Source organism: Oncorhynchus gorbuscha, unplaced genomic scaffold (genome assembly GCF_021184085.1).
Source record: "Oncorhynchus gorbuscha isolate QuinsamMale2020 ecotype Even-year unplaced genomic scaffold, OgorEven_v1.0 Un_scaffold_428, whole genome shotgun sequence".
Lineage (NCBI taxonomy): Eukaryota > Metazoa > Chordata > Actinopteri > Salmoniformes > Salmonidae > Oncorhynchus > Oncorhynchus gorbuscha.
In genome coordinates, this window is record NW_025745273.1 from 46,117 (window position 1) to 62,604 (window position 16,488).

Here is a 16,488-nt window from a genome sequence, read left to right on the forward strand (position 1 = left end):
TGAGATATACCTCCTGGAGCGCGTGCTATGGGTGGGTGTTGCTATGGTGACCAGTGAGCTGAGTTAAGGCGGCCTAGCAAAGACTTATAGATGACCTGGAAACAGTGGATTTGTCGACAAATATGTAGCGAGGGCCAGCCGACGAGAGCATACAGGTCGCAGTGGGGGGTGATATATGGGGCTTTGGTGACAAAACGGATGACACTGTGATAGACTGCATCCAGTTTGCTGAGTAGAGTGTTGGAGGCTATTTTGAAAATGACATCGCTGAAGTCAAGGATCGGTAGTATAGTCAGTTTTACGAGGGTATGTTTGGCAGCTTGAGTGAAGGAGGCTTTGCTGCGAAAACGGAAGGCGATTCTAGATTTAATTTTGGATTGGAAATGCTTAATATTAGTCTGGAATGAGAGTTTACAGTCTAGCCAGACACCTAGGTATTTATAGTTGTCCACATATTCCACAAGTCAGACCTGTCCAGATGCTGGACGGGCAGGTACGTGCAGCGATTGGTTAAAGAGCATACATTTTACCAGCGTTTAAAAGCAGTTGGAGGCCACGGAAGGAGTGTTGTACGGCATTGAAGCTCGTTTGGAGGTTTGTTAACACAGTGTCCAAAGAAGGGCCAGATGTATACAGAATGGTGTCGTCTGCATAGAGGTTGATCAAGGATTCACCCGCAGCAAGAGCAACATCATTGGTATATACAGAGAAAAGGGTCGGTCTGAGAATTGAACCCTGTGGTACCTCCATAGAGACTGCCAGAGATCTGGACAACAGGCCCTCTGAACTCTGTTTGAGAAGTAGGTGGTGAACCAGGCGAGTCCGTCATTCGAGAAACGAAGGCTGTTGAGTCGGCTGATAAGAATACGGTGATTGACAAAGTCGAAGCCTTGGCCAGGTTGATGAAGATGGCTGCACAGTACTGTCTTTTATCGATGGCTGTTAATTATATCCTTTAGTACCTTGAGTGTGGCTGAGGTGCACCCGTGACCAGCTCTGAAACTGGATTGGTGAGATTCAAAATGGTCAGTGATCTGTTTGTTAACTTGACGTTCAAAGACTTTAGAACAGCAGGGCAAGATGGATATTGGTCTGTAATAGTTTGGGTCTAGAGTGTCACCCCCTTTGAAGAGGGGGATGACCGCGGAACCGTTCCAATCTTTGGGAATCTCAGGCGATATGAAAGAGGGGTTGAACAGACTAGAAATAGGGGTTGCAACAATTTTGGCAGATCATATTAGAAAGAGAGGGTCCAGATTGTCTAGCCCGCTGATTTGAAGGGGTCCAGATTTTGCAGCTCTTTCGCTCTGGATAAGAGCGTCTGCTAAATGACTTAAATGTAAATGTATCTGGATTTGGGTGAAGGAGAAATGGCGGGGGCTTGGGCGAGTTTCTGTGGCGGGTGCCCTACCCCGGCAGTTGACCGGGGTAGGGGTAGCCAGATGGAAAGCATGGCCAGCTGTAGAAAAATGCTTATTGAAATTCTCAATTATAGTGGATTTATGACAGTGTTTCCTAGCCTCAGCAGTGTCCCAGAACTTTTTTGAGTTTGCACAACGGGATGCACATTTCTGTTTGAAAAAGCTAGCCTTAGCTTTCCTAATTGCCTGTGTGTATTGGTTCTTAATTTCCCTGAAAAGTTGCATATCACTGTAGGACCCATAACTTCACCTAACAATAACGTAGACCTACTGTACGACCCATAAATTCACGTAACAACATTGACAGAGGACTATAAATCATTTCATATTTCAGTTGAAACATGGAAACTAAAATGTCTTTGTCATGACATTTCATAACCTGATCACCAGATAATTTTGTGAATAATCCCACTAGGCTACTCTGTAATGTGTTGTCATTCTAAATGTCCTGAATAATGGAAAATAGCTCTGTGTGTTGTACAATAGCCTATTCACCAAGGAACAGTTCTCTACACATTATGAGCTAAGTATATCATTTAACATTACATTTACATTTAAGTCATTTAGCAGACGCTCTTATCCAGAGCGACTTACATGCTTTATACTATATAGCCCAGAAAACTGGTTAAATTATCATTATGACAGCATGGATGAATTCTAGAATATACTATATAGCCCAGAAAACTGGTTAAATTATCATTATGACATCATGGATGGCCAGCCCTTGTATTCATAGTGTAGTGAATTCAGGGGGAGGCGCTGAGCTGAACTCAAACCTGGGTCCAGCGACTGTCAAGTCAACACCTTATAACTGTTACGCCAAGATGTCTGAACTTCTTGACGAGGTCGCTAGGTGTTGGGTTAAGGTTTCTACAATATCGTGCTCTATGAATTTGAGAGTGGTTACACTTCTCCTTCCCCCATCCCTCAGCTGTTAACCAAGTCTCTGGGCAGACATTTTGTTGCTGTTTAAAAACCCCACACAACCCAGCAAACTGCAGTTCAAACAATAACAAATCTCTCATTCCACCACTATTTTGGTAATAAAATTATTATGGGTTTGGATAAATGTAACTAGACAGACCTATGGATGCAAGGACTGACCATCCATGATACCATCCAATGATATCAACATTATAGTTTTAACCATGTTGAGACAGCAGGGTGGCCTAGTGGTTAGAGCGTTGGACTAGTAACCGGTTGCAAGTTCACATCCCCGAGCTGACATGGTACAAATCTGTCGTTCTGCCCCTGAACAGGCAATTAACCCACTGTTCCTAGTCCGTTATTGAAAATAAGAAGTTGTTCTTAACTGCAATACAGTGTTGATTTACATTGTTTCTAAACATTATAGTAAAAAAAGCTTATTTGGGGTTCTGATGGGGTACAACAGTTGAACTCAGCTCATGAGGCATGTGTTATATTCTTCAAGAATCAATGGCTGTAAATAAATAATTTAAAAGTCACAATATGGGTGTAGCAAACTGACTAACGGCACCCTACTCTAAATCAAGCAGACAATAACAATATAAACACCAATTTGTTAGGGATGTTGGTTCCAACATGGAGCACGGCATAAGTGTCTTTACCAGAGTAATGAATGAAGAAGCACTTTGGTTGTTGCTGCATGTCATGATGTTTGTCATTTGACTGGCAATCAGAAAATTATATCCTGGATCAGCTGATGATAGTTGAAAACTAACTAAATAGCTTCAGTATTAAGTATTATGTGTAATTATGTGTGCACTGTGATTGAGATTGTGTCGTCTGTGGACCTATTTGGGCGGTAAGCAAATTGGAGTGGGTCTAGGGTTTCAGGTAGGGTGGAGGTGATATGGTCCTTGACTAGTCTCTCAAAGCACTTCATGATGACGGAAGTGAGTGCTACGGGGCGGTAGTCGTTCAGCTCAGTTACCTTAGCTTTCTTGGGAACAGGGACAATGGTGTCCCTCTTGAAGCATGTGGGAACAGCAGACTGGGATAAGGATTGATTGAATATGTCCGTAAACACACCAGCCAGCTGGTCTGCGCATGCTCTGAGGGCACGGCTGGGGATGCCGTCTGGGCCTACAGCCCTTCGAGGGTTAACACATTTAAATGTTTTACTCACTTCGGCTGCAGTGAAGGAGAGTCCGCAGGTTTTGGTTGCGGGCCGTGTCAGTGGCACTGTATTGTCCTCAAAGCGGGCAAAAAAGTTATTTAATCTCCCTGGGAGCAAGACATCCTGGTTCGTGACGAGGCTGGTTTTCTTTTTGTAATCCGTGATTGACTGTAGACCCTGCCACATACCTCTTGTGTCTGAGCCGTTGAATTGTGACACTACTTTGTCTCTATACTGACGCTTAGCTTGTTTGATTGCCTTGCGGAGGGAATAGCTACACTGTTTGTATTCGGTCCTGTTTCCGGTCACCTTGCCCTGGTTAAAAGCAGTGGTTTGTGTGTGAAATGCTGCCATCAATCCTCGGTTTCTGGTTTGGGAATGTTTAATCGTTGCTTTGGGAACTACATCGTCAATGCACTTTCTAATGAACTCGCTCACCGAATCAGCGTATTCGTCAATGTTGTTGTTGGAAGCAATGCGGAACATATCCCAGTCCACGTGATTAAAGCAGTCTTGAAGCGTGGAATCAGATTGGTCGGACCAGCGTTGAACAGACCTGAGCGCGGGAGGTTGTTGTTTTAGTTTCTGTCTGTAGGCTGGAAGCAACAAAATGGAGTTGTGGTCAGCTTTTCCGAAAGGGCCCTTTTTGCATCGCGGAAGTTAGAATAGCAATGATCCAAGGTTTTTCCAGCCCTGGTTGTGCAATCGATATGCTGATACAATTTAGGGAGTCTTGTTTTCAGATTAACATTGTTAAAATCCCCAGCTACAATGAATGCAGCCTCAGGATATGTGGTTTACAGTTTGCAACGAGTCAAATCAAGTTCGTTCAGGTCCATCGATGTGTCTGCTTGGGGGGGGGGGGGGGATATGGCTGTGATTATAATCGAAGAGAATTCCCTTGGTAGAAAATGCGGTCGACATTTGATTGTGAGGAAGTCAGGTGAACAAAAGGTCTTGAGTTCCTGTATGTTGTTGTGATCACACCACGTCTCGTTAATCATAAGGAAAACGCCCCCGCCCCTCTTCTTACCAGAAAGATGTCTGTTTCTGTCGGCGCGATGCTTGACGAAACCAGCTGGCTGCACCGATTCCATTAGCGTCTCTCAAGTTAGCCATGTTTCCGTGAAGCAATAACCGATGCACTGGAATTATCCCTCTACATCCTTTACACATACAGACATTTCAGTCACGTGTGCATAAGGGAGAGGGGTGTATATGATGTCTGCAGGTCAATGCAACTGAGAAATTTGATCCTTGTAATCGTTCTCTGTGAATATCAGCAGTGGTAATGATTGTGAAATATTTTGTTAATTTCATGAGAGCAACATGATAATTCATGATTTCTGGACAACCATTTTTATTTAATGTCTATTAAGAGTATCTTATCAACTTTATTTCACTTGGTGATGTTTCATTATAGAGAACATAACATGACAATACATTACATCTAAGTAGCTGAATATGATTATGGACCAACAGTGTAACAGTTTGAAGGACACAACTCCTGTTATTCTGGTCAAACAGTGAGAGACCAGTTGATAAAGGAGTGGGGATTTTTTGACAATTAAGGAAACAATATGTCATGTTTTACTTGTACCTCAGCCAGCATTGTGAATGGTTAGGAAATATATGTCATGTTTTACTCGTACCTCAGTCAGCATTGTGAATGGTTAGGAAATAATATTTTAGGTTTTACTCATACCTCAGCCAGCATTGTGAATGGTTAGGAAATAATATGTCATGTTTTACTCGTACCTCAGTCAGCATTGTGAATGGTTAGGACATAATATTTAAGGTTTTACTCATACCTCAGCCAGCATTGTGAATGGTGTCTGATGCAGTGACATACTAGACCATGGCAGTAAATCTAATACTTAGGTGTTTTTAGTCATGCATGAAAGGTCTGTGATGGTTCTGTGGTTATTAGTTAATGACCTTGGAATTCATTTCTGGCCATACTGGCAGGGTCTGAATCAAACCCAATGTCCATCTGGTACACTGACAGGGTCTGAATCAAACCCAATGTTAAGGGGAGGGAAGATTGGTCAAGAGGGTGATGATTATTGTTGTTCTACTGCTTGATTGTTATGCAACAACACTGTTTACAAAAACTTTGTTAAGTCAGCACAACAGCTTTCAGCTGTGCTAACATAATTGCAAAAGGGTTTTCTAATGTTTAATTAGCCTTTTAAAATTATAAACTTGGATTAGCTAACACAATGTGCCATTGGAACACAGGATTGATGGTTGCTGATAACGGGCCTCTGTTCGCCTATGTAGATATTCCATAAATAATCTCCAGCTACAATTGTCATTTACAACATTAACAATGTCTAGACTGTATTTCTTATCAATTCGATATTTTAATGGACAAAAAATGTGATTTTCTTTCAAAAACAAGGATACTTCTAAGTGACCCCAAACTTTTGAACGGTAGTGTACATCTACATGATATATTGTTACACCATGTAGGAGCAGTATAGACCTAGTATGTTCATTATATACATCTACATGATGTATTGTTACACCATGTAGGAACAGTATAGACCTACAGTAGCTAGCTACTTATTTAGATTTTTATGGTGACTTAAATTAAACTGCCTTAAATGTTCTGTAGTAAACATTTTTTTATTCGCACTAATCAATCAACACATTCAGGTCTCTGTGTGTCTCAATATAATAGTATTGTTTAATTAATTCCATTTAAAATAAACTTTATCTGAAAATAAAATATGATCCTCAACTGCGTTTCCCCTCCAGTCAGCAGACGACGTGTGCGTCTTTCAGGCGACGCTGCCAGCGTGACGTATAATCTAGTGGACGGTTCTTCAGAAACTGCTCGTCAACCACCTCCGTAGCTTGCTAGTCAACATAGCCGAAAGATTCAAGCTATTTAGACGCTTTCGGTGTATATTAACTACTGTGTTTTAGACACACTTCTGTCGTATCTACTTGTTAACCTATTGCGTTATTTTGTATTAGTCAGCTATAGTAGCTGGCTGGTTAAGTTAGCACTAGCCTAGTCGCTAATGATAGCTAACTAACATCCCCGACCATGAGCTCCCTAAACTACTCTCCTCCGTTTAAAGAAGAGGTCTGCTGGACGGAGAAAGAGGGTCTGTGGCAGATCATTGTTGTGAAAGAGGAAAAGGAAGAGGAGGATGTTACAGTAAAACAAGTAGAGGGTGAGGCTGTTACAGTGAAAGAAGAAGAGAAAGACGTTTCAGTGAAAGAAGAGGAAGACTCGTTCAGAGTGAAAGAGGAGGATGTTACAGTAAAAGAAGAGGAGGATGCATTTTTTGGAGTGAAGAAGGAAGGGGAGATTACTGTCACATTGAAAGATGAAGAGGAGGAGATAGGAGATCTGATTAACACAAGTAAGTACCGCCTTAAATGTGTTTTTAACTTTGGATATTCGGAGTTAGCTCGTCAATACCTCTTCAACGGAGGGCCCTGGGATGACGACTGATATGTCTAGAATCAGACAACGTAGAGAACAAGCTACCCCTTGTTTTCTCCATTCCGTTTCCACAAAGTGACTTAACATATTATATTTGAGAAGGGTCTATCTGCTGTAGTGATGTTTTACTACACACCGTGCCCCCCAATAGTGCCATGTGAGAGTTGGTTTGGCTACACCAAAGATTATGGATATACTGACAAGATGTCTCCCTGCCCTAACAAGGGGAGTCGTTGTCCACAAAGCGACACTGCGGTTTGTCTTTCTCCTGCCTATCATTTCTTTGGATTGGTGGATACATCTTATTATTGTAATCTATTGTTTATATTCTATGAGGGTTGTTGTCAACCGCCTGTATTCAATGGAGAGATGATAAGCTACAAGCCTCATGGCATGAATATGCATAGCGATCTGGAGACAACTTCTATGTTTTTTTTATCAAAGTTGTCTGTATATCACGTGTCCACATAACATCTTAAACATTACGAAACTTCTGTTGGTTCAAGTAAACCTCACGTAGCAAATATACCATTAATTTTGTGTGTGTTTAATAAAATCAATTGTGTGTTTAATAAAATCAACTCAACTGTATGTGTGGTCCTTCTGTAGCTCAGTTGGTAGAGCATGGCGCTTGTAACGCCAGGGTAGTGGGTTCTATTCCCGGGACCACCCATACGTAGAATGTATGCACACATGACTGTAAGTCGCTTTGGATAAAAGCGTCTGCTAAATGGCATATATTATTATGTGTTGAATCAAATCTACTGTACGTGTTGAATCAAATCAACTACATCATCTGTATGTGTTGGATCAAATCAACTGTTTGTGCGGAAATTGTTATGTTATGATGTATTTTTCCACATAGAACCATATAGAACTTGAACTGAACTGATGCTTCAAGCGTTTGATTAAATAATTAACACAAATGACTTGAGGAAGCCAGAGATCAAAATAACCAGAAGAAAATAACCACCTGACCTGCTGCTGGCCTTCCTAAATTCTGACGTTATGCTCATTAAGTTTCCGGTAAAATCTGCAAACTTGTTCCATTTCCATTTAGAGAGCCAATTTATCTGACCATTACTACCGATCTGTGTGGCAGTTATGAACAAGTTACGACACCTGTGCTCTCTAACTACGTAACATTTAGTGTCTCCTTATGTTATGCTGGGAAAACAGTTTTCATAGACACAGAAATCCTAAATAATATCAGAGTTTGCTAAATCCAATGGTTATAACCGAGAGTCACCTTAACTTTATTGACAACACCCAAATGGATACTGTCATTAACGCTTTAAAAAAAATAATTACACATAATTCTTAATAGTGTAGCTGTTTTGTTACAGTCACATGTTTAACTATCAACCAAAGTGCTTCTTCATTTATTACTCTCCCCAAAGCCAACACCTACTTTGGTCACCTTTCCTCCCAGTTCTCTGCTGCCAATGACTGGAACAAATTGCAAAAATCACTGAAGTTGGAGACTTATATCTCCCTCAGTAACTTTAAGCATCAACTATCTGAGCAGCTTACCGATTTACTGCAGCTGAACACAGCCCATCTGTAAATAGCCCATCCAACTGCCTACCTCATCCCCATGTTTTTATTGACTTTTTTTGCTCTTTGCACATCATTATCTGCACATCTATCACTCCAGTGTTAATTTGTTAAATTGTAAATACTTCGCTAATATGGCATATTTATTGCCTTACCTCCCTACTCCATTTGCACACACTGTATATAGATTTTTCTGTTGTGTTATTGACTGTACTTTTGTTTATCCCACGTGTAACTCTGTTGTTTTTGTCGCACTGCTTTGCTTTATCTTGGCCAGGTCGCAGTTGTAAATGAGAACTTGTTCTCAACTGGCCACCTGGTTAAATAAAGGTAAAATAATAATATTAATAATTGTAACTTTATTGACAACACCCAAATGGATACTATCATTAATGTGGTTCTTCAATAATTACATCATTCTTAATACAGTAGCTGTTTTGTTAGTCACATGTTCAACTTATCAGCTGATCCAGGAAATAATTTTCTGCATGCCAGTCAAATGACAAACATTACGACATGCAACAACAACCAAAGTGCTTCTTCATTCTTTACTCTGGTAAAGACAGTTATGCCGTGCTCCACGTTGGATCAAACATCCCTAACACATTGATGTTTATAATGTAATTATCTGCTTGATTTACAGAAGGGTCTCGTTAGTCTGTTTGGAAATGGAGATACTTTGCTCATAATGGGTAGAGAACTGTTCCTTGATGGATAGGCTATTCTACAACACACAGAGCTATTTTCCTTTGTTCAGGACATTTAGAATGACAACCCATTAGAGTAGCCTATTGGGATTATTCACAAAATTATCTGGTTATGAAATGTCATGACAGACATTTTAGTTTCCATGTTTCACCTGAAATATTAAATGATTTATAATCTTAGGTCTATGTTATTGTTAGGTGAAGTTATGGCTGATGTTAAAGCTAACCAAAGAACATTTTACTGGTTAGTATATAGCAGTTGATTTGCGACAAAAACAAACATATTAGCCATATTAGACATTCAAGCGAGCCTTACAATTATAATCCAAAAGTAGTGTGAAATGTACTCATATTCAACCTGGAAATGGAGGCTATTTTTGCTGTCAGCCTGTGAGATCTCCACTGAGTTTTCCCCCACGGTGGTGAATTAGTGAATAGACACAGAGCTGGTCCTTCTGTAGCTCAGTTGGTAGAGCATGGCGCTTGTAACGCCAGGGTAGTGGGTTCGATCCCCGGGACCACCCATACGTAGAATGTATGCACACATGACTGTAAGTCGCTTTGGATAAAAGCGTCTGCTAAATGGCATTTATTATTATTATTATTATTTAATGTGAGTTTCCTTGAGTAGCACTCCTGATCTTGCTCTGTAATATTCATAATACATTGTGAAATACTAAAATCTTAATTCACCATTTTTGCTCCAGGCAGATATACTACATCCATAACTATCGGTTTCCTCATTAGCAGGGAGATGTTTCTGTTTGTGCTTTGCCCTCGTGCTGCAATTTTAGCAAACACAGAAAAGGGCCTACATTGGAGACCAATAGTTGTCTGGCACACTGCTTAGGATTTCAACACCTTGAATAACTTATTTCTATTTACCACAAGATAAAATATGACTTGTTGCTAACTTGACTGTCTTCATTGTCAAATAATTGAACAGGCGTCAATTGTTGTAGAACTCATGGGTATGCTCTGGGCATCATCTTTTACCTCAAATAAACAGTGGATTTCTGCTGTTGTGTGCCTTTAAAAAACTTATTGATGCACCCATCCCTTTTGCGGGATCATTTTCGTCAACATCCAGTAAATTGCAGAGCGCTAAATTAAAATTAAATTACTAAGAATATTTAATTTTCATGAAATCACAAGTGTGATATAGCAAAACACAACTTAGGTGGTGGTTAACCCACCTGGCGTGTCATATTTCAATAAAGCTTTTCGGCGAAAGCATACCAAGCGCTTATTTAAGGACATCTCTCTCAGTAGACATAATATTAAACAGCTAGCAGCCAAGTAGATTGGTCACGAAAGTCAGAAAAGCAATATATTAAATTGCTTACCTTTGAAGATCTTTGGATGTTTGCACTCACGAGACTCCCAGTTACACAATAAATGTTCCATGAAGATTATTTTTATATCCAAAGTTCCTCCATTTGGTTGGCGCGTTATGTTCAGAAATCCACAGGCTCGAGCGGTCACGACATCGCAGACAAAAAATTCCAAATAGTATCCGTAATGTTCACAGAAACATGTCAAAAGTTTTTCATAATTAATAAGTTGTTTTTACAATCTATAATCGATAATATTTCAACCGAGACAGTAGCTTCTTCAATAGGAGAGAGAGAGAGAAAATGGCTGCTCCAAGCAGCCAAAACTCTGGGGACACCCAGCTATACACTGACGTGATGTGATCTTTCTCGCTCATTTTTCAAAATAAAAGCCTCAACCTATGTCTAAAGACTGTTCACAACATGGGGAAACCATAGGAAAATGAATCTGGTTGATATCCCTTTAAATGGAGGGAAGGCATTCAATGGAACATGGAGCTTTCAAAATAGAAGCCACTTCCTGGTTGAATTTTCCTCAGGTTTTTGCCTGCAATATCAGTTATGTTATACTCACAGACAACATTTTGACAGTTTTGGAAACTTTAGAGTGTTTCCCATCCTAATCTGACAATTATAGGCAGTTTAATTTGGGTACGTCTTTCATCCAAAAATCAAAATACTGCCCCATACACAACAGGTTAACCATCTGTCTGACTTTGTAATTCACACAGGAGAGAGACGGGACTATCGTGGATCCTCTGTGGAGTCTCAACAACATTATGATGCTGATGCGGCAGAGAAGAGTCTCTCCAGATCAGAACACCTCAAAATACAACAGCAGAGACCCACAGGGAAGAAATCTCACTGCTGCTCTGATTGTGGGAAAAGATTCAACTCTTCATCAGACCTTAAAATACATCAAAGAATTCCACCTGGAGAGAAACCTTATGGCTTTGATCAATGTGTGAAGAGTTTTACTGGGTCAAGCTGTCTCACTATTCATCAGCGAATACACACAGGAGAGAAACCATTTAGCTGTGATCAATGTGGAAAGGTTTTCGGCACATCTCGTGGTCTGACAAAACACCAGAGAACACACACAGGAGAGAAACCTTATATCTGTGATCAATGTGGGAAGAGATTTACTCTGTTAAACAGCCTGATAGTACACCAGCGTACACACACAGGAGACAAACCTTATAGCTGTGATCAATGTGGGAAGAGTTTTTCTACATCTAGCTATCTAACTATACACCAGAGAACACATACAGGAGAGAAGCCATATAGCTGTGATCAATGTGGTAAGGGTTTCGGTACATCTGGCTGTCTGACAAAACACCAGAGAACACACACAGGAGAGAAACCTTATAGCTGTGATCAATGTGGAAAGAGTTTTACTCAGTCTACCAGCCTGACATCACACCAGAGAACACACACAGGAGATCAAGCTTATAGCTGTGACCAATGTGGGAAGAGTTTTGGTTCATCTGGCCGTCTGGCAACACACCGGAGAACACACACAGGAGAGGAACCTTATACCTGTGGTCAATGTGGGAAGAGTTTTACTCAGTCAACCAGCCTGACATCACACCAGAGAACACATACAGGAGAGAAATCTTATAGCTGTGATCAATGTGGGAAGAGTTTTGGTACATCTGGCTGTCTGACAAAACACCGGAGAACACACACAGGAGAGAAATCTTATAGCTGTACTCAATGTGGGAAGAGTTTTACTCATTCAACCAGCCTGATATCACACCAGAGAACACACACAGGGGAGAAACCATATAGCTGTTATCAATGTGGGAAGAGTTTTGCTTCATCTGGTCTTCTGACTGTACACCAGAGAATACACACAGGAGAGAAACCGTATTGCTGTGATCAATGTGGGAGAAGTTTTACTCAGCTAAGCAGCCTGGTATCTCACCAGAGAACACACACAGGAGAGAAACCGCATAGCTGTAATCAATGTGGGAAGAGATACTCTGATAAAAGATCTCTGATCAAACATCAGAAAATACATGTTGTTTCATGAAATAATGTAGAATGTATTCAATATTGTGGAAGTATTTGTCATGTCACAATATAGAATGTTTTAACATTGTAGGAGCAGTATTCTAATGATGTCACAATGTAGAATGTTTTAACATTGTAGGAGCAGTATTTTAAGGGATGTCAGGATGTAGAACCCTAAACGTTTGCTCTGAATTGAAAGAGTACTATTTATGAGATTTAACAAAAATTGTCTAACTTGCAATGTTGAAAACTGAAAGTTGATAAGATGTCTTCGGGTCTTTTTTTCAATGACTTGAAAACAACTTAAATTCAACGTACTTGCAGCCTATACACATGGACGCAATATAATAAATTGGTCTATAATCAATTTTATTAACTATCTTACATCACTACAGCATTTCTTTACATCCAAGTGCCAATTGTCTTTATTCCACAACTGAAGAAGAGTGAATCAAATCACCTCATCTTTCAAACATCCAGCCTGACAAAATATATTTTGTTACAAAGGGGTGTCCATTTGCTTTTGATATTTCATATTTACAATTCATGTAACATTTAGTAATCATAATTATTCATGCAACCAAATGACTTTTTTTGTGTACAATTATATTGGAATTGTTATCCTGCTTTTAGAATAGCAGGGATCATTCTCAGATGTTCCAACCTAAATGTACTAGAGCATGACATTGGGGACTGGACGCTGATCCAACAACATGCCTAACGAGATATTGCAGGAGTTTGCTCTTCAAATCAGACATGACTAATACAATTTGATTTGAGTTTTGTTTGGGCTCGTTCCAAGGGGATGAGAGTTCTAGAAGCTAGTGAGTTCTTTGATTCTATAGGAAGAAAAAGGAGAAAAAAATTCTATGATTGTATATTATCATTTAGAATTCCGTGTTTTTTCTTGTTTTTAATTGTTGACAGCCAGTAGTCACCATGTTTATATTGTAGAAGGTGAAGCATTGTAGTAGATTATAATGTGAAATGGAAGTTGTTTTCTGTTGGTGGAAAGCAACTTGTCCAACAAAAAAAATATAGGTTATATTTGTTGTCTTAATTTGGTTTTTCTTTTTTGATTTGATTCCTGTTTATAAGTTTGAGGTGGTGGGACGGGTGCGCCATCGTCCGTGAGGAGATGGCGCAAAGTACATCTGGACCGTCGGTTCCGGGGATTGGACTGGCCAACACTGTGCGCTTTTCTTGGCGGGGAAAAGAGATGGAGCCTTGGGGGAGAGAAACCTTCGGGAGGAACATCCTAATGGGGCACCTAAAATTGAAGGTTAAAGATGTTCTATGCCTTCAGGGGAACCCAATGGAGAAGGGGTTTGATGTAACCCTATATTTGGAAGAAAAACACAATGAGATTATGAAGATGGTGACGGAAGGGAAAGAAGAAGGTCCCCTGTGTCATTACACGGTGACCAGCCTGGCAAGAAACAACTTCAGGGTGGTCACCGTAACCATGTACAATCCGCACGTGAAGGACGAAGAAGTGAGGGCCTTTCTGGGGAGGTACATGGACAATGTCTCTTCAGCGAGGTACCTCAGGGACTCCCTGGGTTTCTGGAATGGGAAGAGAGGCTTCCAGGCATTACTCAGGGATTCCCCGAAGAGTGTGGATGGCTACCTCCATCCTCCGGCGATGTTCTCCCTGGGGGCTGACAGGGGAACACTCTACTATGCACGTCAGCCCCCGTTCTGCAGGCGTTGTATGGCCTACGGCCATACCCTGGCCTCGTGCAGCCAAGAGGTGTCGGTTTTGTGGGTCGGAAGAGCACGAGGCCAGGGAGTGTGACGAGCCCAAGGCTTGCCACGGGTGTGGCTCCCGAGAACACCTGTGGCGTGATTGCCTGGCTCGTCACAGGTCATACGCGTCTGCAGCTGGGGGGAGGAGCGGGGGATGGGGGAGAAAAGAAAGGACGCGTGTGGATTGTCTGGATGGCACAGGGGAAAGGACGGAGAAGGACTAAAAGGGAAGAAGGAAGAAGGAAGAGGCGAAAGAAAAGAGTGAAGATGGAAAGAAGGAAAAAAGGAGAGAAGAAAAAGAAGGCGGAAGAACGGGAAGGAGCGGAGAAGAGGGAGAGTGGGACAGTGGTGCGAGAAGGAGTGGAAGAGGAGCGGTGACAGTGACAGGGGACGGAGGGAAGATGGGAGGGGAGGGGGTGGGAGGGGGAGAAGGAGTGGGGGACAGCCTGCCAAGTTTCTTTGAGGTCGAGACAAGGGATTTGGTGGAGGGTTAGCGGGGATGGGACGTTGTCTCCCCGCTACCTCCTTCACCAAAGAAGAAAGGAAAGAAGAGGGGAAGTTTGGCAGGAAGTGAGAGGGAGGGGGTGTGGAGGGGGGCTAAGAGAGTGGCGGGGGGAGGGGGGGTAATTTGTCCTCCCGGTTTGCCTCAGCCCCTTGCATTTTAGTGGATGACTCCAGTGAGGGGTCGGTGGGCTGTTTGCTAGAGGGATCCCAACTCCTGTTTGAGGAGATGGGGTCCCCTACATGCAGCCCCGAGGATGGTGGGGGGGGATGGGGGTGGGGAGGGAGGACCCAACACACTGCCTGGGTCATGGGTTGGGATGGAGGATGGGGGGGCGTCAGGAGTCAGGAGAGGACGGCCACGCCGGTGGAGATGGACCAGGGGAGCATCGGTTGAGTCTCCTGTTTTTTCTTTGTTTTTTTATTTTTTTATTTGTTGTTAATAATTAAATGAATAGTTCTGTTTCTTTTTTTAGTCTAAATGTTAGGGGGTTAAGGAATAATGTTAAAAGGAGGGCGTTTTTTTTGTTATTTAGAGGGTGTGGGGTTTGATTTCTGTTTTTTACAGGAGGTTCACCTGAGGGATGGTGGGGATGTGTGTAGATTTAAGAGGGAGTGGGATAAGGGGGAATCTTTTTGGGGCATAGGAGGGGTGCACTCAACAGGAGTAGGGATTTTGTGTGGGCATAGAGAGGTTAAAATAGAGAACACTTTTGTAATAATGCAGGGTAGAGTTTTGGGGATAGATGTTAAGTTTAGAGAAGCTAGATATAGGTTAATTGGGGTGTATGGGCCACAGGTGGCGGCAGACAGGAGGGAGATGGTGGACTGTCTGGCGCCCCTGTGTGTTACAAACAGGCACTTGGTGATAGGAGGAGACTTTAATATAGATTTAGGGGTAGGCGGTGATAGTAGTGCAGGTGCCATCTCTGGGCTAATGGCTTGCCATGGTCTTTTTGGCCTATCCAGGTCTTTGGGTCATTTTTGTATCCAGGTCTTTGGGGTTGTCTGGGCGGCTGTTGCATGTTTTCTTCACGGATCACGACGGGGTGTTCCTGCAGGTGGGGTTGCCAGTCTGCCTCTTCGGTAGGGGGTACTGGAAGTTAGATCGGAATATACTGGAGGAGCAGGCTTTCGTTGACGCATTTTTTGTTTCTTTCGGAGGCTTGACGGCCTCCGGTCCATGTGCGAGGAGGTGTTAGAGTGGTGGGATTTAGTTAAGGGGAGGATAAGGGCTTTTATAATAGGATATTGTAGAAGGAAAAAAGGGAGGAAAGGAGGGAGGTGGATCGTATCCAAAGGTTAATTGAACTCGAGTACGAGGCAGGCAACCTCGGCGGGTCGATTGACTGGGAGAGATTCGCAGCCCTAAAGGCGCAGCTCAGGGAGCTGCAGGAGCAGAAGGCTCGAGCTTTCCTGGAGCGTGCGCATAGTGGCTTTCTAGAACATAATGAGACTTGTTCCGCTATGTTCTTTAAGTCGGTTAGGGCCAGGCAGAGTAGGAAGGTAATGCATGGAGTTAGGGAAGAAAATGGTAGTATAGTAAGTAAACCAGAGGAAATGGTCAGGGTGACAACTGATCATTTCTAAGGTTTATTTAAGGAAAGGGAAATAGATGGAGAGCAGGGAAACGTGTTTT

At 42.0% G+C, this 16,488-nt stretch overlaps 1 protein-coding gene across 2 annotated transcripts; it reads left to right on the plus strand.

The window, feature by feature from the left end:
• Positions 1-6,366: 6,366 nt before the first annotated feature.
• On the plus strand, positions 6,367-13,819 carry LOC124018186 (zinc finger protein 2 homolog). 2 transcript variants are annotated; one of them, XM_046333452.1, is made up of 2 exons: positions 6,367-6,902; positions 13,698-13,819. In XM_046333452.1, exons 1-2 carry the CDS (start codon positions 6,581-6,583, stop codon positions 13,700-13,702), a joined length of 327 nt encoding a protein of 108 aa, XP_046189408.1. In that variant the 5' UTR covers positions 6,367-6,580; the 3' UTR covers positions 13,703-13,819. The 2 variants fall into 2 exon arrangements, with proteins under 2 accessions (XP_046189408.1, XP_046189407.1); XM_046333451.1 differs by lacking the exon at positions 13,698-13,819 and adding an exon at positions 11,315-12,626.
• Positions 13,820-16,488: the final 2,669 nt, after the last annotated feature.